The sequence below is a fragment of the Alexandromys fortis genome, unplaced genomic scaffold, assembly GCF_014885135.2.
Source record: "Alexandromys fortis isolate MF-2015 unplaced genomic scaffold, M_Fortis_MF-2015_v1.1 scaffold_36, whole genome shotgun sequence".
NCBI classification, from domain to species: domain Eukaryota; kingdom Metazoa; phylum Chordata; class Mammalia; order Rodentia; family Cricetidae; genus Alexandromys; species Alexandromys fortis.
The window spans coordinates 6,813,624-6,836,693 of record NW_026067915.1 but is presented as its reverse complement, the minus strand read 5'-3'; the positions used below and the strand labels follow the sequence as shown (position 1 = coordinate 6,836,693).

The window sequence follows — 23,070 nt, the reverse complement described above, 5'->3', positions numbered from 1 at the left end:
GTGTGTGGCTACTCTGAGCTTTTTACATGCTTATTGGGGATTTGAACTCAAGTCCTCATGTGTATACAAAATTATTCTAACCCATTGAGCCATCTTCCTAGCCCCTATTCCTAAATCTTAAACAGTACACCTCACCCCCAAAACTGCCTTATAATTGCATCCACAAGAAGAAATTATTTTGTGTGTGTATGTGTGTGTGTGTGGTACATGCACTCTGGCAAGCACACACATGCGCAAGTGCAGGTTCATATGTATGAGGGTGACCTGTGAAAATCAGAGGACAGCCTTGGCTTTTCATCAGGTGTCATTCACCTTTTCTTGTGAGAGAGAGTCTTTCATTGGCTTGGAACTGTCCAAGTAGGCTATCCCTGCTGGCCATTGAGCCCCCGAATCTGCTTGTCCCTGCCACCCCAGTGCTGGAATTCTAAGCGCGTGTCACTTTGCACAGCTTTTTCCTCTTTTTCCTGCGGGTTCTGGGAATCAGACTCTGTCTGTATGCTTACAGGGTAAGCACTTTATGATCAAGCCATCTCTGAGACCACAAAAGGAAAGTCTCCAAGATAAGAAAAATAAGCACATCAGCTTCAATAGATTTTAAATCTTACTTAAATTTTAAGCTTTGCTTAATGTTTACATTTAGTGCTAGCCAGAAGTCTCAGAAAGGATCACTTGGCTTGATCTTTAGTTCTAGTTGTAGATTATATCCTTGGAGGAATGTAGACAGAGTGAAGACACCACAGCACTTCTCTCTCTCTCAAGAAGCCCACATCCACGCCTTGGGACCACATCTATCTTTTTCCTGTAAGAGTCTGTCTAAATACTTAATCAGTCACTTTGCCTCATTCTGTCTTGTCCTGTAATTTTCTGTGGCATAGCCAAGAATCCCACTTTACCCGAGTGGAGGTCCCTGAGGGGCTTGCACTCCTGGGGCTGCCGTTGACTCTGTGTGCTGTGACTTCTGCTGCTGCAAACACTACTGGACATTTCAAAATCAAGTTGGTTGAAATACGTCAGTGGTGCAGATTCTAATGAAAGTTGCACTTTGGCTTGTGTTTGCAGCCTTCTGGTTTTGATTCTCTACTCTGGTGTGGATGCGGTGCTCAGTAAGAATCAATGGGCCAGTGCTCTCTCTTCACATCGACGCTCCCTCCCACACTTTCTCTCTGCTTGAGTTTTCTCAGGAAACCTTTCTTCTACTTTATTACTGACAGTGACTATGCTGACAGGTCCAAAGTCAAAATCATGGAACGTTATTAATAACCTCCCACACAGATGCATCTAGCCTGAATCACACCTTCCCTGTGGACTTCCATTGCACTTTTGGTCTTTGTTACCACAATTGGCAAGAACAGTACAGATATTAAGTGGGATCTTGAAGTGATTGTTTCTAAGAAAAGTTAAAAGTGAAACTCATGTCTCTGGTCAAATTTCGTTGAATTTGACAGTTTTCCAATGAGCTGAATAAAACATGGAAGAGTTATGGTTTCCAGGATGCTTAGCACAAAGGAGCTCATATATTGTCCCAAACAGAAGCAGACATGAATGATGGTAACCTAGGACCAGGCTCTGCTGGCTCAGGAGAACTCAGCACCACTGACTTCTACCCTAAAACTGTTCCCAAGGAAACCCAAGGCAGATGCCTCTCTCTGGCCACATAGCCACATTTGGCAGATCAAGAACTACAAGTCAAATTCCCAACATCGAGTCTGTTGGCCTTTCTTTCCCCTTGAGCCATCTCTAAGATAGAAAAACATGACTTTGTAAAGATGTAAGATGAATGTCTATATTTGTCTGAAGTTTCTCATTACCCTAAAACTTCATTTCAAGTTTGCATTTTCTTGCTTCTACTGCACTTCCTGTATTTAAAGATGGTTGTATAGCAACTTCCATCTCCCTGCAAGGCTTGGGTGAAGTGCTTGCGTTGTTCCAGCTTTTTATGTCTCATGGCTCATTGCCATGGATCCTGGTCCCAGTAGCCTCCCAATTTCCTTCTGTGATTTCCAGTAAAAGGATGACATATCACATTCCTGTCTACATTGTTTTAATCTGGAGTGATGAATTGGGCCCATTTGGTTAGTCCGTGCTCAGATCTGATGGCTCTTTGGAGGAGATCTGCATGATGAATACCAGCTCTACTCCAGAAGGCTCAGTGTCTTTCATGTGTCAGGGAGCCTCACAGCTCGGATGTGCTCAACAGCTGTACCCTGTAGTGGCCTTATCTGATATATAGGACACAGGCAGAGTAGTGTACAGCTCCAGGCCTTTGTGCATGCCATCCTTCACACTAGAAGGCCACCACTACTGCTTTGCCTGTTAAATCTCTTCCCTCACTCTCTTTAAAATGTCAAATGGCGTGGCCAACCCCTTGCCTTGAAATGCCTCTCCCTCCTCTTCCCACGTTCCTAAAAGATATCACTGGAGCCCTTCCTTTCGGGAAGATCTTTGTCCCTCTTTCCACAAGCGAAGGCATGGCCATGTCACCTTTCTGTCCTTACAGAGGACAGAAGTGAGGACTTCTGGGAGTATCTACTAATCAGCCTGAGTATAACCTAATTGTTGCTTTTGCCCCATAAAGAACAAGAGAGGATTTTTTTTCCCTTTCTTCTTAGATTTTTGCCTGTTTTTTTTTTTTTTTTTGGTGTGTGTGGTACATTAATATAAATGTCAGTTCTTCATGTTTCTTTCCTCATTAAGATGTTTACTTCAAGTGAGCTTGTTCTGAAAGGCAGTGCTGCAGGTTGGCTAGAGCATCAAGAAGAAAGATTAAAGAGCTTTTTAAAGAACCCATGGCACAGAAATTTCTTTCCCAGGATAACCCTGGACTGTCTATTTTTCTGAGAGCTGGCATGATGTCTTCATGGCCTGGGCACCCTATGACCTAGAGGTGGGCTCAGTGTCAGCTCGTGCCTAGCCGTGAGCGTGGAGTGCGAGGAGCAGACCCTCAGTGGGGCTCCCTCTAACAGCCTTGGACAGAGTGGATAAAAAGATGGGCGTGGCTAAACTGGGACACTTGCCGCCTTGCAGACCTCACTCGGCTCCTCAGAGGAAGGATTGGAGGACATTTCCAGTTTTCATCATGAGATGGAAGTCTCGGGAACTCTGTTAGTCAGGGCTGGCTAACTGTGGGAACATTAGTACCACACATGAGTGCCATGATGTTTTCTGCTGAGTGCTTGTAGCCCTTAGGGAAGAGCGCTGGGCAGGGCGTGTTCTACTGCATGTAGCCACTTCAGAAATTGGGCTTCTTCTCTCTGTGCCTTCACTAGAATGTAGGGCATCAAACCCATTTTTTCACCACCCTTTAAATCTGTCAGACAAGTGAAGGAGAGGGAGCAAGGAGCTACAATGTATGTACTAGAATGACATGAATCACTTTTACCTTCATCCCATTAGCCAAACCCAGTCATTTAGGAACTCATTGCAAAGGAGCCTGGGAAATGTAGTCTGACTGTGCCTCTAGGAAGAAGGTGGGAGATTGTTGATCTGCTTTCATGGTGTTCCAGGGACCTTGTTGAGTTTATTGTTATTGTCCACATTTTATTTATTTATTTATTTTTGAGACAGGGGTTCTCTGAGTAATAGCCCTGGCTGTCCTGGCACATTTTATTTTTAATTTTCGTTATTGGTTTTTAAACTAATCATGATCAGAGAGGCACATGGAAGAGATAAACAGATTTTCCCATCTCTTCAAAGTGTTCTTCATTCCTCTCCATTGCTACCTTCTAGTTGTATTGTGCTCCAGCCTTGAACTCAAGGAATGTTCTACAGGTGCCTCCCACACAGTATCCCCCTCAGTCCCTTTGAGTGTTACAGGACGACCTACTTACCATACAGTGTGTGTCCTGTTAGAGCTAGGGCGGACATGATTCTAAGTATGTCACATAATGTCAAAGTATTTATAAGTATTTTTTATGTAACTATATATTTCTTAAAAACAACATTAATGTTTTATTTTTAATCTGACTTAGGAAAAAAGAAGCCACAGAGACCATGACCTTGAATTTCACTGATCATGAACTTGTGTGTGTATGTTTGAATTAGGTGGACGGACTTAATGGATTTCACTTGTTTACATGGGAGACTGAGCGCCAGCAGGATGTGGAGCGCCTGGCCAGCTGTACTCTCTGCTATGGTAAGAGCTAGGCCAGTGCTTCGGATCTGAGGGCTCGGGCGAGGACGGATAAACTGCTGGCCACAGGCTGATCTGCCCTGCAGATGTGCGCTTGCTTGGCATGTGTGGGGCTTTAGAATCTGGGAATTTTCATTTCATCTGGGTGTTTAGTGTTTCTTAGGAAGTCAGAATTATCCTGAGAGGCACAAACACTGCATTCCTGGGTAACCACAGACTAGAGGATGCCTGATTCCTCATGGGTTGTGTGCCTGTTGCTCTCCACAGTTCCTCCTCCCACCCTGCCCCTTGGCATATCCCTGAGACATTCTGTTCACTTATCTTCTTCAAAGTTCCCACGCTCATTTGTGGGAAAACCACTGAACTAAGAGTCAAGAGTCTTGGGTTCTCGATAATGGATCTATTCTGGTCCGCAGTGAGATCCACCCCCTCAACCTCCTTCACTGTAAACCACACAGCTCACTAGCTTGTGCCCGAGGGAGCTGTCTGCAGAAGCCTCTGCATGCCCACCTGTAAGGCGTTCCCAGCCACACCCACTTCACTCAGGCCAGGTTGAATTCCAAAGAAGGTGTCGCCACGCCAGGCACAGCCATGAGAGATAAAGCAGACTGAGGAACTGCACGTGTGGACTAAGCCACGACCAGGGAGCTGCATTCATGTGTGTCAGCTCAAGTGACACATGGTCACTCTTTGAGCTCCTGCTTCTCTTTTGTGGAAACCTAACCTCACGGGTGTTCCTTGAGATCTTACTGTCCAGGAGGCTGTGTTCTGAGAATCTGCATATATGAACTCATTTCTAAAAATGTACACATAAAAATGACCTCATTTTCATTATTTTATAAATTGTGTGTTGTGTGTGTGTGTGTGTGTGTGTGTGTGCATGCACATGTCCTAGAGGCCAGGGGTGTTAGATTCTCCTGGAGTTAGAGTTACAGGCAGCTGTGAACCGCTCCATGTGGGTGCTGGGAATAAGAACTCTGGTGTAAGAGTGGTATGGGCTCCTAACCATGGCACCATTTCTCCACCCCCTGGAAGCAACCCTGTAAGATGAGTGCTATTATTATCTTCATTATCTCTGACAGATGGAGGTTGGAGGAGACAAGTTCATTTGCCTGAGTAAGAGATGAACCTGGATTGAACCAGGCAATTAGGTTCATGGTAGACCTCACTCAGAAGTGAGTCTTGTTGGACCTTTTTCTCTGGGATGATATAATCACATGCATGTTCCCCCAAATAGGACACCAATGACAAACCAAAGCGTGTTTCCACTGAAGTCCAACTTGGGGGGGCAGTGACTTTATGGGGCTTTCTTGCAGAGCATGGTGAGGGGTTACTTCCAGGAGTGTCAGTGACCCTAAGGCAGTTGCACCAGCAAAGGTTGCACGCCAGCATGGATGACAATTTCCCCACAGTTGTGCAGAGGAAGTCCCTGCTTCGGTTGACAGTCTGCCTTTTATATATAATAGCACTTCCCGAGACCAGCAGGCCACAAGCTGTTACAGAATATCTTAGTGCTAGACCGGAGGAGCAAGAGGAGTAGCTGGGATCTCAGTGGAGGGTCTGCTGCCCCTCCCCACCTCTTCCTTCTATGAGGGAATGTCAGTAGTCAACAGGCCCAACCTCAGGGTCTCTTGCAAGTAGCTATAAGCACTCTGATGGAGGGGCCGACCCTTATGCTCAGGGGATTGTGTTCTGCACTGGAGAGGTTGTATAGTGTTTTCTTCTCTGTGCTTTGTTTATTTCACTTAACATAACTTAACTTGATTTACTCACATCACAAATGACAGAACATCCTACTTTTTGATAGTTTAATGCATTCCTATTGTGTCTATATGATCGCACTTGTTAATATAATTAGTTCATCATGTGCTTTAAAAATTAGTGTGTCGGGGCTGGAGAAATGGCTCAGAGGTTAAGAGCATTGACTGCTCTTCCAAAGGTCCTGAGTTCAATTCCCAGCAACCACATGGTGGCTCACAACCATCTATAATGGGGTCTGGTGCCTTCTTCTGGCCTGCAGGCATACACACAGAATATTGTATACATAATAAATAAATATTTAAAAAAATTAGTGTGTCAACAAGCTCTAGCAGAAAGTCTAACCACTACGGTAATGATGAATGTGCATAATATTGAACTCGTACCTCAACTATAATACTTGGTTGGTTGCCTTTATGCACAATGAAAGGAAATATATAATTTCATTGTAATAGAGGTAGTGAAAATAAAGATGTCATACCCCTCTATGCTCTGTAGATCACTTGGAGGATGATGGCCCAAGGTTAAGAACATTGGCTGACCACCAGTTCTTAATGAAAGGGTCTGTCTCATGGATGGGTATCTAAAACATTGGCAGAACCTAAGTGCACTTCCATGTCAAAATCCTGAACCCTGTGTCAGCTCTATTAAACTAGAATCTGTTGATGGAGGCTGCTTGTTTGCTCCCTGTCATCCAGACCCGAAATAATCACAGAAACTGTATTAATTACAACACTGCTTGTCCAATCACTTAAGTGTATTGCTAACTAGCTCTTATATCTTAAATTAACCCATTTCCATTATTTTGTATTTTACCATGAGACTCGTGGTTTACTGGTAAGGTTCCCAGGCCTCTGTCTCCTTTGGCGGCTTGCATGGCGTCTCTCTGACTCCGCCTTCTTTTCTCCTCTATCTCTGCTTGGAATTCCCACCTTGCTCTATTCTGCCCTGTCATAGGCCCAAAGTGGCTTCTTTATTAACCAATGGAAATAAAGCAATTCACAGCACACAGAGGGGAATCTCACATTAAGAATCCACATTAAAAAAAAGGAAAGAAATTTCATCTGCTTGTGAGGCTGAACCAGCTTGAGAACTCCGTGCTTGTGACCAGATTGTCGTCTTAAAACCACCAATATTTGCTTTCACGTAAGAAAACAAACATGAAATGTCAGTCTCACCGGGTTGCTAAGTTCATTGTTAGCTCTAGCAGCTGATGTGTGCGTGTGTGTGGCTTTTCAAACATCAGTATGATGTTCATGGACTTGCTTAAACAGTTTGTCGCTAGTTCTTTTTTTGTGGAGAGGAAAAGACACTGAGAAACCAGAGATTAGGAAGTCAGAAGGCCTAACACACGTGTTCAGCCTGGGCCCCGTGGGCACTGTGCGTCCCAGGATAGCTGCAGATGTGCTTTTTTTTTTTTTTGCAGTGTCAATGGTCTTGACACCGCGGCAGTATTGGAGAACATTAAGTGTGCAGTCGGTTTCAATTTTGTCTTCTGAAGAGTGGGCACCTGTTTTTAAACTGCCAGTTCGCTATCTCAACCCAATTCTTCTGGGGCAGCACTCTGGACAGGTGTCCTCCACGAGACTGGAAGGGTTCTCTACATGGAAAGGAAGGACGCTTGGTTTAACTCTAGCTTTTTCCTGTTTCCTTGCTAGACAAGTGCCGACCAGCCCCAGAGTGTCGGCCGGATGCTCCCAGGCCGCAGGAGTTGGACATGGACTTGGTGTTCCTGGTGGACAGCTCCCAGGGTGTCAGCAGGGATGTATACCTTGGGGCTTTGCGGCTAGTGGATTCGGTGCTCAAGGATCTGGAGGTAGCTGCCCAGCCTGGCACATCCTGGCAGGGGGCACGTGTAGCCCTGGTGACACACACGACTGCAGGCTTTTGGCCTGGTGTGGGCCGAGCCCCTGTGCTTGAATACTTCCACCTGACCTCCTACGGGCATCGGACAGAGATGCAAAGGCAGGTTCGGGAGGCTGCGGGTCACCTGCTGCAGGGAGCCCCTGCCCTGGGCCACGCCCTGGAGTGGACGCTGGAGAAAGTGCTTCTGGCAGCTGCTCTGCCACGGAGGTCACAGGTCCTCTTTGCCATTGTGGCCAGTGAGACAAGCAGCTGGGACAGAGAGAAGCTGAGGACTCTGTCTCAGGCGGCCAAGTGCAAGGGCATCACATTGTTTGTGCTGGCTGTGGGTCCAGGAGTGGGAGCCCCAGAGCTTGCCGAGCTGGCTGGCGTGGCCAGCACACCCTCAGAACAGCACCTGCTACGCCTGGAGGGCGTCTCAGAGGAGGAGGTAGCCTATGCCAGCAGATTCACGCAGGCCTTCCTGAACCTTCTAAAAAGTGAGTGGCCCCGAGGGTGGGTATAGGTATAGGTGGGGATGTAGGTGGGTGGGGGCGTAGGCTGGAGGGATGGGTAGGAACTGGGTTATCCTAGGTAGTGCTGGCCACAGAAACTTACAGATGTTTGTATGTCTTTTTGAAACATTTTATTTTATTTTTTTAATGTTATTTTATTTGGTAGTTGAAAGTTTTTGTATTTTATATTTGTTGGTAATTTCATACAGGAAGATAATGTATGTAGATCACATCACTTCCCTTGCTTCAACTCTTCTGGAACCTTCCCTTACATCCTCCTCCCAGTTTTGTCATTTCCTCCTTCCTCCTCATTCTACCCCCCCCCCCCCCCCCCCCCCCCCCCCCCCCCCCCCCGTCCTTTCCTCTGAGTGCCTTTAGTGGTATTGGTTGGCCGTTGGTTCAGGGCCATTTACTTCAGGAACATGGGAACCCTACTGTGGGCAAACAAACCACTGAAGATGGCTGACTGTCCCCAGCAGCCATCCCTGTATTTGACAGCTTTTCAAGATACGGCTCCCAGTGATCTGCTGCAAGTACGATCATGCCACGCTTCCCAGATTTTTAACTCACACACCCATCCCCCGGGGATCTTTTTTTTTTTTAAATTAATTATTTTTGTTTTATGTACATTGGTGCTTTGTTTGCATGTATGCCTGTGTGAGGGGGTCAGAAGCCCTGGAACTGGAGTTACAGACAGTTATGAGCTGCCATGTGGGTGCTGGGAACTGAACCCAGGTCCTCTGGAAGAGCAGTCAGTGCTCTTAACTGCAGAGCCACCGCTACAGCCCCCTCTCCTGCTGGTGGGATGGGATCTTGGTCAGGTGTGGATCTAGTTCTGTAGGTCTGGGCTGGGGTCTGAGATTCTGGGTTTCTCATCAGCTTGAGAATGATACGGTTGGCCCATGGACTACAGGTTTTGTTTGTTTTTGGAGACAGAGTCTTGCTATACAGTCCAAGATGGCCTTGAACTGGTTGCAATCCCCCTGCCTCACCCTTTCAAGTGCTGGGATTATAGAAGTGTGCCACCATTTCAACTCCATGGGCCGCACTTTAAATAACAAGGACACAGAACTTTATTTTTCTTCTATTTTCTCATTAAGTTAGCACTCAAAGAAACAGGTTTCATCATGGCATTTCCATATATATATATATACACACACACGTATGCATGTGTGTGTGCACCATTGTACTTTGTTCTCACTCATTCCCCTTTCCTATTGCCCCCTCTCTGGCTGGTTCCTCCCCAGATAGCCCCTCTGCTTCCATGCCACACATATTCCTTTACCCTCCTCTGCCTCCCCTCTTGCAATCCTCTTTCTAGTTTCATGATCTACATATGCATACATGTACATGCCTCCACACACACACACACACAATTTAGATGTAAGTTCTGTACGTAGAGAAAGCAGGCAGTGTTTTCTATTATTATTAGGAAGTACAGTTTGAATTTTCAGAGTGAGGTCAGAAGTCCTTAGAGACTTTCCAGAAATTAAGGGTGACTCAAGAGCCTGGGTGTCCCTCTTCAGATTAAAGGGTGGGGCTGTGTGAGTGTAGCCTGGCTGAATTTCTCCCCTACATCCCCGCCCCAGCAGCCTCACCTCCCATCACACCCAGATGAACCTAATTCATGAGCAGCTAAGACCAGAGTGTACCCCCGACATCACAGTGGAGACTCAGCATGGGGTGTAGGGGTATTAGCCTGGCCAATTCCAGGTATTTGTCTTGCAGTAAGTAATTAAAAACCAAGCCAAACAAAGACGCTCAGGGTATGTGGGGAGCTATGGCTGATGCCCCTTACCCTTCATCCTGGGAGGCGAGAGTTCGTTCCTCAGTGGGTGTGACATCCCACGGGGGGTCTTGAGGAAGATCTACTCCTTCATCACTAAGGACATGAAGGGATTCTGATGGGTGTCTAGAAGTATTGCCATGCATATGTGCCCTCCTGTTCGACAGAAACGCCAGTGAGTTAATAATTCTAGTCCTAGTTTTGTTGCTCGTGAGCTGTGTGGTAGCAGGAGAAGCCCAGGGCTTTCTCTGGGCCTTGGGTTCTTGCTCTTTGCAGGGGTAGTGGAGACAGCGACAGCTCAGTGACTCTTTGAGCAGAACAGGCTGCTTTTCTCATCCATTTAATGAAATTTTGCTTTATTTTTGAGGTTTTATTAGATTGTACTTCATATTTTGTTATATTCTTTTATGTTGGGGTATTATTTATCTAGCAGAATGAATGCACTTTATGTTTTGGTTTTGCTTGCTTTTGATTTGATTTTTATTGTTTTATTTGCATTTATTTTTACATCTATTTTATGCTTTTTTTGTTCTTATTGTTCAATTTGGCCTGTATTTTCACATTGATTTTATTTCATTTTAGACTTTGCTTTGATTTTATGACTTTTGAATTTGATGCAGTATTTTGGTGGTGATTTTAGTAGTATTTGTAGTATTTTATTTTATTTTTATGTTCTATTTTTAATATATATATACCCCTGAGTCAGGGCTTCTCTGCTTGGGTTGTTTTGGAAACTCTGTAGACTAGACTGGCCTTGAACTTAGAGATCCACCTACCTCTGTCTTCTGAGTGCTGGGATTAAATGTGTGTACCACCACTGCCTGACTTTGAATATGATGTTTTTATTCTTTGAAAATTTCATATAATATATTTTGGTCATAGTCACACCTGCTTCTTTGCCTGACTCTTCCCAGATCACCCTGACCGCCACGCCCCTTCCCACCTTCACATCCTCTTTACTTTTAATAACTCACTGAGTCCTACATGCACTGCCTACATATTCATGGGAGGAGAAAAAGGGGAAGTGATGTGGGAGTGTCATATATCAATCTGTTGATTTCATTGGTTAAGCAATAAAGAAACTGCTTGGCCCTGATAGGTTAAAACATAGGTGGGAGGAGTAAACAGAACAGAATGCTGGGAGGAAGAGGAAGTGACCTCAGACTCGACAGCTCTGCTCTCTGGAGCAGAGACGCCATGCAGCTCTCTCCAGGGCAGACGCAATGAACTCCGACCCAGGATGGACTTAGGCTAGAATCTTTCCCGGTAAGACTGATGCCACACAGATTATCAGAGATGGGTTGATCGGGATATGAGAATTAGCCTGTAAGGGCTAGAGTTCATGGGCCAAGCAGTGTTTAAATTTGTGTGTCGTTATTTTGGGGCATAAGCTAGCCAGGCGGCCGGGGTGCTGGGGACGCAGCCCCGCCACTCCTATTGCAACAATAGTTGACCTATCAGGGCCCATACCCTTAAAGAAGACTAGTTTTGCCTCCCCTAGAAGCCATCAGCCTTCAGTATTTCTCAGACAGGAGACTAGTGATCTTTTTTCCCTCCGTGCTAGAATGCCTGCAGGCTGGGGACAGGCAGCCAGTTCTGCCCTGAGTTCTTGAGTGCAGCGGTAACTGTCACGTCCAGATGTCACTGCTTTGCCCTGGTGATCCCCGAACTCTGGCTTTCATAATCTTTGCACTGCCTCTTCCTTGAAGGTCCCTGAGCCTTACAGGGCGCAGAGTGGTGGCGGCCGTTAGATGTCCCATTTGTGTTGAGTTCTCCACTGATACTTACTCTTTTCTCTTAGATTATTTTTACATTTGATGTGATTTTATGTTTGATTTGATTTAAAATGTTTTCCTTTCAGGTGGAATAAACCGGTATCCACCCCCAGAGCTCACCGAGGAGTGTGGAGGCCCAAGCCGTGGGGATACCTTGCTGCAATTAGATGCTCCGACCAAGAGGTGAGCACATGATGAGGCTGACCCAGGGAGGATGCTGTCAGTCTCCGTACAGGCAATTCCAGTCCTCAGCGTGACCCAAACCATTCAGGAAGCTCCTGGGTTTGACAACTGTGATGATGCTTAGTGTTTCTTTTGTAATTTTTAAAGAAAGGGTCTCAGTGTGTAGGTCAGGCAGCTTTAATCATATCATTCTCTTGCCTCCCAAGTGCTGAGGATTACAGATGTGGTACCACTCCGGGCTCTCTTTTCTGATGATTCATGTTAGAAGTAAGAATGGACCTTACGCTGGAGAGATGACTCACAGTTCAGGGTACTTGCTCTTGCTCTCAGGATCCACATGTAGCCCTCAGCTATCTGTAATTCCAGTTCCAAGGGCTCCAATACCTCCTTCTGGCTTCCGTGGGAACCAGGCATAAGTGCATACAAGGCAAACACCCATATACATAAAGATAATGAAAAGCATTATAAGACCGATATTCAAAAAACCTTCAAAGAGCACATGGGTGCATAAAAGCACAAAATGAAAAGTCCCATCCCACCGTAGCATTCATCCTCCAGCCTCAAGTTTCAGGGGCAAAGTTGGTGATGTTAATGCCCAGTGCTACCTCTGGTTCAGCCACAGAGTAGTGTGAATCCTCAGCCCAAAGCCACGCCAGCAATGTCCACCAAGGGCGGGACCTCTCAGTTTGGTCATGTGACATGGTCTTTCAGGAGGTTGAACCTAGGGCCTTGCCCATGTAGGCAAGTGTTCCACTACTGAACTACATCCCCAGCCCAAGTCACTCGGTATGACAAGGACTGCTTTCCTACAGGTTGTCCAAGCGCCATTTTGGCATATCTGCCTTTGGTTATGACCCAGATACTCTCAAATCGCCAGACATTTTTCTAGAAGAAAAGAGAAAAATCAAGATGACAGCTATGGCTCAGCAAGAAGCAGCGGGGGATTATGAAATGCGCGAGTCGGACATGGAAGAAAACGATCCAGAAACACCAGCAAAAAATGGACGCTTGGGTACTACCCGTGGTGAGACGCCAAACCATGGCTTCCTCGCTCTCTGAGTGGGATTCACTTTTTAAAATCTCTCTCTTTAAATAAAAACTTCTTTGTACTGTGTTCCCATGTGCTTTTGAAACACCCCGTTATTCACAAACTTATGCACACAGGTGTAGAAATGAAGACATCAGAAAGAGCCCTCTTGCACCCCTGCAGAATACACCTCAGGGTATATTATGACACTTTCTTCCCAGGAGGTGATCCCAGGTCACAAAGAACCGAGGGTCTATTAAGGCGCTTCTCAACCGTCCTCTTGCTGAGACCTTGTAGACACTTCCTCATGTTATGGTGACCCCAACCATAAAAGAATTTTCGTTTGCTACTTTATAACTGTAATTTTTCCACTGTTATAAATCATAACGTAGCTATCTGATATGCAGCTTATCTGATATGTAACCCCTATGAAAGGGTCGTTCAACCCCCGAAGGGTTGTGACCCACAGACTGAGACCTGCTGGTCTAGTACAAACAACCCACCAACCAAATGGACGTCTCTTGCAGATGTGGTGACCTTCTCTTGATCTTGAACTGAATTCCCTGGTAGACTTCTGGGTCTATCAGTGTCCACTGTGGCGTATTCTCATCACGTTTATGGAGCATTTTAAAACAACTAACTGTAGGTTGGTTTTAGATCGCAACATGGAGAAATGTTGTCTCTTATCTGTGATTGACAGATTTAGCTGAACATTAAATAAATTATTGAGGGACATGGGGGGATTTACTGTAATGCTTCCTAAACTTTTTTTTTTTTTTAAATTTTCTGTATATGGGTATCTTGCCTGCATGTATGCCTGTGCACTACATGGGTGCAGTGCTCTTAAAGGCCAGAGGGGGGCATCAGATCCTTAGGGATTGGTGTTACAGACAATTGTGACCCACTAGGTGGGCTGTGGAAATTGAACACAGGTCCCCTAGAAGAACAGCCAGTGCCCTTTTGTTTGTTTGTTTTTTTGAGACAGGTTTTCCCTGTAGCTTTGGAGCCTGCCCTGGAACTAGCTCTTGTAGACCAGGTTGGCCTTGAACTCACAGAGATCCACCTGCCTCTGCCTCTTGAGTGCTGGGATTAAAGGTGTGCGCCACCACCACCTGGCTTCAGCCAGTGCTCTTAACCCTGTCTCCAGACCCTGACCTTAACACTGTCAAGAGAAAATGAAGAGTTTCTAGTGAGGAGTTAGCCCTAGTTGTATAAAAGGAGAGTTGCTGTACGTTCCTACCTGGCTCCTACAATTAGGGCTGCTGGCCAGGTGGCCACAGGAGCTATGTAATTTTTCTGTGGCTCAGGCTCATTGTTCTGATCTCTAAAATGGGAATTAGTTGAGTGCTTTTCTCTTAGGGTTGTTTTGAGGACAGCGCTTGTATTTTGTGTTCAGCACAAGCTAAGCAGACAGCTCTCTTAGCTGTTGAGATACGGATACCGTGTGTAGTGAGTTATCTGTTAGATTCCAAAGCAACAACCATCCAAGAGAAATAACAGAGCCAGGCAGCGCTGGAGTAGGAGCTCCTACAGTGGCTTCCCCTCCTTTGGTCAAAGGGAGCACTGGAAGAAGTTGCATGTAGATCATGTCTTCAGTTCAGAATACCCTCAGCTAACCTCCGCGAAATCGTAATGTCAGCGTAGCTGCCCTCCCACCCACCAGCACGCTCCCTCCCCCACACCCTTTCCCCTTTGTCACTAGATTTCATGGACTTGAGTAAAACCCTAGATGGCTGCAGTGTCTGCCAAGAAGGCAAAAGTTAATATTCATGGGAAAACAATGGCTAATACAAAATTAGGGGTTTCCCGTAATTGCTTGTTATTCTCCCATGATGTATCATATTCACTCAGAAGGCTCAAGACCATGAGGAATACTGAGTGTGAGGCTTCAAGCCAAAGCTTAGGGCTGGTTAGTGAAAGTGCTGAGGACCCGCCTCTAGTTCTGACCAATACGGTAACCACCGGTCACATTGGCTGTTAAAGTTGAGAGATTTGGAAATTCAATAAAAGTGAAGCTCCAGTTTCTTGGTTGACCCAGACACACCTCAAAGGCTCAGCAGCCTCATGGGTTAAATCGATGCTGTTACTGCAGAGATGAAGTGAAAGGCTTGGGCTCACGGTCATTGCAGAGATGCAGTGAATGGCCTGGGCTCACGGTCACTGCAGAGATGAAGTGAAAGGCTTGGGCTCACGGTCACTGCAGAGATGAAGTGAAAGGCTTGGGCTCACGGTCAGTGCTTGTTGCATTTGCCTTGCTATGAGAAAACTATCCGAGGCAACAAGTTGAGGAAAGGCGTGTCTGACTCAGGTCTCAGAGGTTTTGGTCGATAGCCCTCGTCTCTGTTGATCCCAGGCCCGTGGTGAGGCACAGCAGCATACTATAGGAGACAGAACAGCAGGCTGCTGACCTCGTAACAGACAGGGAGAAGGGGGAGAGTGATCTGGAACTGGGGACATGGTCTGACCATTAAAGTCACACTGCTAATGACTTCCTTCATTGAGCCCTCCTCCCCCTTAAAGCTTCCAGTGCTGCATAGCTGGAGAATGAACGAGCGTGTTCTGGGCCATTTCTGGCTCACACCCTAACCCCAGTGGAGAGTGAGCATTCCACACACGAGCGTGTGGTGGGGCATTTCATGTACATCATAACCCCAGCAGATGAAGCATTTTACAGGACGGTGGCTGGAGAGGCAGCTCAGCAGTTAGCAGAGCTTGCTGCTCTTACAGAGGACTGGAGTTCAGTTCCCTACACCCGTGTTCCTTGGCATACAACCACCTGTGACTGCAAACACAGAGACACATACACAGACATAGACACACACAGATGGACAGACATACAGACACCGACACAGAGACACACAAAGAGACAGATACACAGACAAGGAGATAGAGACAGACACACACACACTGAGAGTCAGTCATTTACACACACACACACACACACACACACACACACACACACACATCTTTTTTCCCTGGCCTCTGAACTCATCCCCAGCTTCCATCAAGCGCTGGGAAGGAGAACTCTGGGAAACTTAGGGAGTCTGCCTTGGGGTTTCTGTGAAATCATGTATTATTCATCTTGGGTTTCCCTATGGAAATATCACAGACTGGGCACGTAAGCAGCAGAAGTTTACTTTTCAGAGCTTTGCCTAGAGATCCAGGCTCAGTGTGCAGGCTGCTCGGTTTCCTTGGTGAGGGCTGTCTTCCCGACTTGCAGATGGTCACTTTCTTGTGTCCTCACATGGCCTCACAGGACATTTTCTTTCATTGCTCATGGAAGGAGGGCGGGAACAAGGTGGCGAAGAGACCCTGGTATCTTCTAAACACTAATCATATTTTATTAGGGTCTCACCCTTCTGAATATTTAATCAAAAGGCTCTAAATGCAAATGCAATCAGATCTGGGATTAGCACTGTCGTATGGATTTGAGGAGACGCAAACCTACCAGACAAACAGCTGATGGCTTCATGACTCCCACCCGTCCCAGGGCACAGTGGAGTTTGCTTTCTGGCATATTCCTGACAAAGGAGTTTGGTTTTCAATTCTCGTGGTTTTTAAGATTTATGTGTGTGGCCTGCATGTACGTCTGTATATCCCGTTCATGTCTGGTGCCCCCTGAGGTCAGAAGAGGGTCAGAAGAGGGTCAACCCCTGAAATTGGAGTTACAGACTACTGTGAGTGGCCATGTGGGTGCAGGGATGCAAACGAGGCCTGCCACTAGAGCAACAAGTGCTCACAATGGCCAAGTCATCCCTCCAGCTCCAGAGGCTGGGGTTTTTAGAGTTGTTTTTGTTCCTTTGCAGTCTGGTGACCCTGGTGGCATTTTAGAAGCAATGGGAATCAGCCTAAAGATAAAACATCTTAAATTTTGCTTATATATTTTTCACGTGTATGGCTGTCTTGCCTGCATGCATGTCTGTATACCATGGGTGTGGCTGGTGTCTGCAGAGGCCAAAAGAGGGCGTTGGGTGCCCTGGGAGTGGAGTTACATACAGATGGTTGGGAGCTGTTGCGTGAGTTCTGGGAACTGAATTCAAGTCCTCTTGAAGAACAGTCAGTGCTGTTAACTGCTAGACCATCTTCCCCGTCCTGGAACCAGCTCTATGTAGAGTGCTCAACCTATTTCTGCAATGATCATTTTTGTCTCGTCACAGAGGGATTACTGTCTGTTCCCAGCAACACACCTGCCAGGCACAGGAAGACATGGAAGACACGACCACAGACCTATGCAATCTTTTCTCCCAACCATTTATACATAGCCTAGGCTTCCCTACACCCAGAGGCCCTAGCCTTTTCTCTTTTCTGTGGTAGCATATTATGCGTCTGATTTGGGAGCCGGTGTTTTAACGAAGGGAATGAAACAGTAGATGTTCCGGCTCATTGGCAAAGCTGCTGACTGCTGGTGCCTGTCTCTTTTAGACACAGTCCCAGCTGTCTGGGCAGAGGGGAAATGCGTCTCTATCCAGAGGACGGTATTTGAGTTGTGATGCATTCATACTTCTGACTCCGACTCTGCCGTTCTTGAGTCTAGGAACTGGGGACCTGAAGGCTAAGATTCAGCCTTGGTTTCCTTCCTGCGGACGAGGTCTAGCTGCAGTTCCCCTTGGGTCTCCTAGATGGCAGCACAACCCTTCCGCTCAGCTTCTCTGGCGCCTCTAAAGACTGCGGAGGTCTTATCCGCCTTATCTGCTGTTCCCAACACTGCCCGGTCCACTTAGTGTACATTGTCTGAATACACGGGCTTTCTGCATTCTCGTCCGTATTTGCTCATGCCCACCACTAATCCTCAGATGGTAACGAATGTCATTTCCGGGACGAGGAAACCATTTTAGGGAAGGGAAAAGGTTTGACAAGGTGAAATTGGTTTTGAATTCCTTTTATCCACAGGCTACGGTTCTTATTTCTCCATTATGTTTGTTCCTATTATCTCTCACGAGAGGATTTTTAGCGTCACAGAGATGTGGTGTGGCGGGACGTGGTAGAGAACGACAGGTTTGGTTCTTGTGCCTTGCCCCACTCGTTCTGGACCTGGAGAGAAGCTGGGATAATACGGACAGTGGTTGAATTGCTGGTCAATCCTGATAGCAGCTTTGTCAACCCCCAAAGAGCTCTGGAGCGAAAAGGGGCTTCTCAGGGTTGCCCAGGGCAGACTCAGGTGGCTGGGTCAGTACCTCCTGCCTCCACAGCCACTGGTGTGGGAAGCTGAGGAACCACGTCTGTGGTTCTGGCACCTCTGCAGCTACAGCAGACCCTGAAAAGACCCCGCTGAAGGCTTTCTGTCCAGAGTTCCCCAGCAGTTGGGGCCAGGAGTCCTGCTTGAGGGGATATCCGGGAGGCACATTATTCCCGTCAATCTCTCTACTTGGAATGTCCTTTTCGTTCCATTTTCAGGTCTCACTATCTTGCTGGATGCAACAGGGCACATTCAGAGTTTGTGCATCACGTAAGGTCTGAGGATGTGGTCTTTGTGTCCCTCTCTGAGCCTCACTGATGGTTCCGCCCAGGCTTCCCTTCAGCAGAACCAAACAGAACTTTGTAGTTTCCTGAAAAGTTATATTTCATCCCATCTGTGCCCTCGACATTTCTATAGGAAATGTATTAACTTCGTTTATTTAGAAAGTAATTAGGGGCTGGGGGATGGTCCAGTGGGGAAAGGTTCTATACGAGCATATCTGACTTTGGGTCCCTAGCGCCTACTTAGAAAGCATGGCATGGTGGCGCATGCCTAGAATAGCAGCACTGGGGGGCGGAGCCAGGAGGGTCCTGGGTTCCTGCTGGCCGGCTAGCCTAGCCAATCTCTGAGTGGTGAGAGCGCCAGGCGCAGTGAGGGACCTTGTCTCGAGGCATAAGGAGGAGAGCTACAGAGGAAGACCCCTGACGCTGATTTGCCCTGCTGCCCTGCTTCGCTGCTCTCAGAACCAGCGTCTCCAGGCTTTCAGTGGCTCTCAGGGAAACTTCCAGGTTTCCAGAACCAGATCAGAACTGTCGAGACATCATCGGCTTCCAGGACTGAGCAAGTCCTGGGTTCTCAGCTTCTCAGGTGTGACTTAATAAATTCCCATTCTCTCTGTCTCTCTGTCTCTCTGTCTCTTTCTCGCTTTCTCTCTCTCACACACACAGACATATGTATGTATGTATATGTATGTATACATATGTGTGTGTGTATTCTCATCCCATTGGTCCCATTCCGCTAGAACAGCGGTTCTCAACCTTCCTAATGCTGCAGCCCTAATACACTTCCTCATGCTGTAGTGACCCCCAACCATAAAATCATTTTCATTGCTAATTCATAACTATAATTTTTCTACTGTTATAAATTTTAATGTAAATATTTGCTATGCAACCCGCCAAAGGGTCACGACCCTTAGGTTGAGAACCACTGTCCTAGAATCCTAAGGACGCTGTGAGCCTTGTTCCTGAGAACTCCTGCCTAGCCCATAGCTAGGCGCGTCTCATTTTACCTAAGATTTAACTCTCTAGGAATGCTCCATCGCGGGCCTTCTGTTAAAGACTTAGCTGCCAGACTGTGGTGTTATTGGGAATGTGGTGGAACCTTTAAGAGGTGGGACCCCGGAGAAAGGAAATAGGTCATTGGGGGTGTGCCCTTGAATGGCCCTTACGTCTCATTCTCTTTGCTGGCTGACTGCTGTGAGGTGAGCAGAGTCCTCTGCCTTGTGTTCCTTCTATAAAGTCTCTACCGGCTGCAGGCTCAGAACAAATGGGTCGTGTGACCATAGACTGAAAGCTCAAAATCATGGGTCCAAATCAACCAGCTTTCCTTCCTACAAGTTGATTTATTTCAGTCATTTAGCAGATTCCATTCTTAGGGATGACTCCCAGACACCCTCCATGCTTGCTTCCTTTCTATAGCTCTTGCTCTAGGGAGACCACTTTCTAGATTCTCCTTAATGCTTGTTTTCAGATTGATTTATATACACGAGAGTTTGGTCTGCATGTATGTGTGTGTACCACGTGCTTGTCTCTACCTTCAGAGGTGATAAGGGGGCATCAGATCCCCTGGAACTGGAATTAAGTGTGGTCGTTGAGTCACAGCATGGATGATAGGAATCGAACTCAGGCCCTCTGTGAGAACCACGAGTGCTCAAAACCACTGAGCCTCCTCTCCAGTCCCTCTGCCTTTGTTTATTTTGTATTCACTTCAAATACTAAGGCTCTGTGTACCATATCACAGCATGGAAAAGCTTCATGCATGCATTTTGGAGTTCTCATTTGGATTTGTTGTCTCATTAATTATCACCTTGTATTGCTTTGGGGAATATTAATTCTTATGATGAAACTAAGTTGTAGGAAGGTCAAGTGACTTCAAGCCTCATGTGATGAATCAGTGGTCTAAATTTAGAATGGAATGAATTTTGAACTATCTGGGCATCTGCTTGGCTCACTTTGCAAAACTTAAGCATTTTAGTCACTACGCGAATCAATTGCATGGCACTTTTAAACATATAGTGCATCCCATTGATTATATGAGATTGGAGGGTTTAAGACTGCTGGGCTCAGAATTTGGTTCCCAGCTGCGTTTAAAAGTACAGAAATCAATATGAGACTCAGGTGTGGTGGTGCCCAATATAAGCTCAGGTCATCCTCTGAAATACAGACCTTGAAATGTGAGACCCTGCCACAAACAGACAATTTCCCCAACACAAAAGCAAAATAAAACAAACAGAAAAGGTTAGCGATGGAGTTCTTTTAAGTCTTATCCCCAAGCGTGCACAGGTAAGCGTGCACACACACATGTGCCTGCACACGCGTGTGCGTGAACACACACACACACACCTGTGCAGTAGGTTGAAGTAGAAAGATCAGAGAGTTCAAGGTTCATGACTGTCTACATAGTGATGTCTTGTCCCATAAAATAAAATGAGTCCTGGTAACACAGCTCTGTAAACCAAGAGGCTTAGCAGCTCAAGGTCATCCTCGTCTACAACATAAATTCAAGGCCAGCCTGGGCTAGGGGAAACTTGATCTCAAAAACAAACAAAAATCAGTATTAGCCTTTTCTAAGCAGGGACCGCGTTACTCCAGTGTGATTTGGGTGCTGTTTTTCCTTGAGTTTTGTCATCCTCTGTACTAGACCATTCCTTTGCTTTTAAAATAGCCTCAGGCTGGCAGCTAAGAAGCCTGGGAACCGGAGAACCAGCCAACCACACTCAGCCTCAGATCAGGGAACCACATTACCGTGAACTAAATAAGCATCTGCTCTCAGGTGCGCTGGGCTAGGAGTGACTGTCATTGGAGGGGAGCTGTGACTAGGCATGCTCATGGGCTCACCGTCACCTGGCAGTTTGTTTGGTCACTGAGCTGGCCTAGAGTCAGTTTCTAGAGGTTGACTGAAAAAAAAAAAGGTATAAGGGTCTAAATTGTCCACGTGAGTAGGCCAGAGAAAGCATGTAGGGGCAGAGGACAGCCTGCTCCATCGCTCCTGAGCCTGCGGTAACTATGCAGCAGCTGGCTGTAACGGATGGCAAGCTGTCCAACGGGCTGAGAAGGAGATCTTTGTTGTCAAGAGTCGCTGAGATGAGGGGGTTGTTACCATACTATTTTCAAACCTGTCCCCAGTGATGCTCACAGGGAACCACAAGGACTCCCAGACAGGACTACAAAACCCAGAAAGCATTTTGGTGTTTTCTAGTAAAACTGAAAATCCAAATCCTTTAGTGGGTGCTCAGCAAATTCATCCCCAAACTTATAACCTGGAAACTCACCAACACACGTGTACACCCCCAACCCTATTCACAGCATCCTGGTCTTTAAAGCCCCAGGATGCAAACAACCCCCAGGTGCTGCAAGACTGAAATGTGGGTGGTGCCTTGACAAAATAGAGGGCTGGTGGGATGGCTCAGTGGGTAAGGACACTTGATGCCAAACCTGAAAGCTCGGGTTTGATCCCCAGGACCCACGTGGAAGGAGAGTAACCCCCGCAAGTGATTTCTGACCACGTGCTTGCTGCAGCAAATGTGCACATGCACACACAAAACACACAGACAAGTGTAGTTAAGAACTGGATTAGCAAGGATGAAAATAAATGATTGCAGCTGAACTGAGATTCAGCAACAAGAATACATCTGAGAAGATACATTTTGATAGCAAGACAAAGACCCAAAAGTATACATTGTACATCTTCAGCGCTGGGGCTACAAAGCAGGAAGGTTTCTTCTTCAATCCTCTTAACTGTGGCCAGTGGCCAGCGGTGGCAGGATGCTGCAGGCTTGGGGTGGATAGAGCAGGATTTACATCGCTGTCTTAGCATTATTTATTTCTCCAGATAGATATTCATATCTTCTACAAATGTATATTGCTTGAATTTTCCCTCTTTCCAATCCTTTTCCTTTCCAATTCCTTTTTCAATGTTCTCTCTAAGCTTCAATATAGACAACAATTAAATTATGTTGTCAGTTACATGATCAAAGAAGAATAAAATGAAGATGTGGTTGCCATGCAAGTCAGGATGTCAATGTGATGGGGGCTCTGATGTTCTGTGCCCCTCCGCCTCCCCCTCCCCAGGGAGTAAAGAACTTGTCTGTCCACTGCTGGGCAGGTGGGTCATGCCCGTATTCCTAGCACTCAGGAGGCAGAGGCAGGCAGATCTCTGTGATTCTGAGGTCTACATAGTGAGTTCCAGGACAGCCAGCAGTCTCAGAAAACCGAGGAAAAGGAGGAAGACAAGGAGGAAGATGATGAGGAAACCGGACAGGACTGAGAGAAAAACAGGAAGTAAAAGTCGTTTGTTCCTTGCATAAATATGCACTGAGCACACACCTGTGCTAAGAATTCTTCCAGAATATCCCATTCCAAGGATTTAGCTGTGAAGAATAAAAACAAACAAACCCAACAATTCTTTCCCTTTTGGGGGAATTTACTAATTTTATAGCCTGGTCTCCTCTGCTGTCTTGTGCTTCCTGACTGAAGATGTCATGTGACCACCCTCCTCCTCCATGTGACCACCCTCCTCCTCCTCCATGTGACCACCTTCCTCCTCCTCCTCCATGTGACCACCTTCCTCCTCCTCCATGTGACCACCTTCCTCCTCCTCC

At 46.5% G+C, this 23,070-nt stretch overlaps 1 protein-coding gene across 1 annotated transcript in view; it reads left to right on the top strand.

Moving 5' to 3' along the window:
* Positions 1–13,102, top strand: part of LOC126499892 (collagen alpha-4(VI) chain-like) — a 104,128-nt gene extending 91,026 nt beyond the window's left edge. Inside the window, exons 34-37 of the mRNA XM_050139366.1 lie at positions 4,042–4,132; positions 7,546–8,229; positions 11,892–11,988; positions 12,801–13,102. Of these exons, the coding sequence (XP_049995323.1) occupies positions 4,042–4,132; positions 7,546–8,229; positions 11,892–11,988; positions 12,801–13,047 (1,119 nt within the window). The 3' untranslated portion in view covers positions 13,048–13,102. The remainder of the gene's footprint in view (positions 1–4,041; positions 4,133–7,545; positions 8,230–11,891; positions 11,989–12,800) is intronic.
* The last annotated feature ends 9,968 nt before the right edge of the window (positions 13,103–23,070 follow it).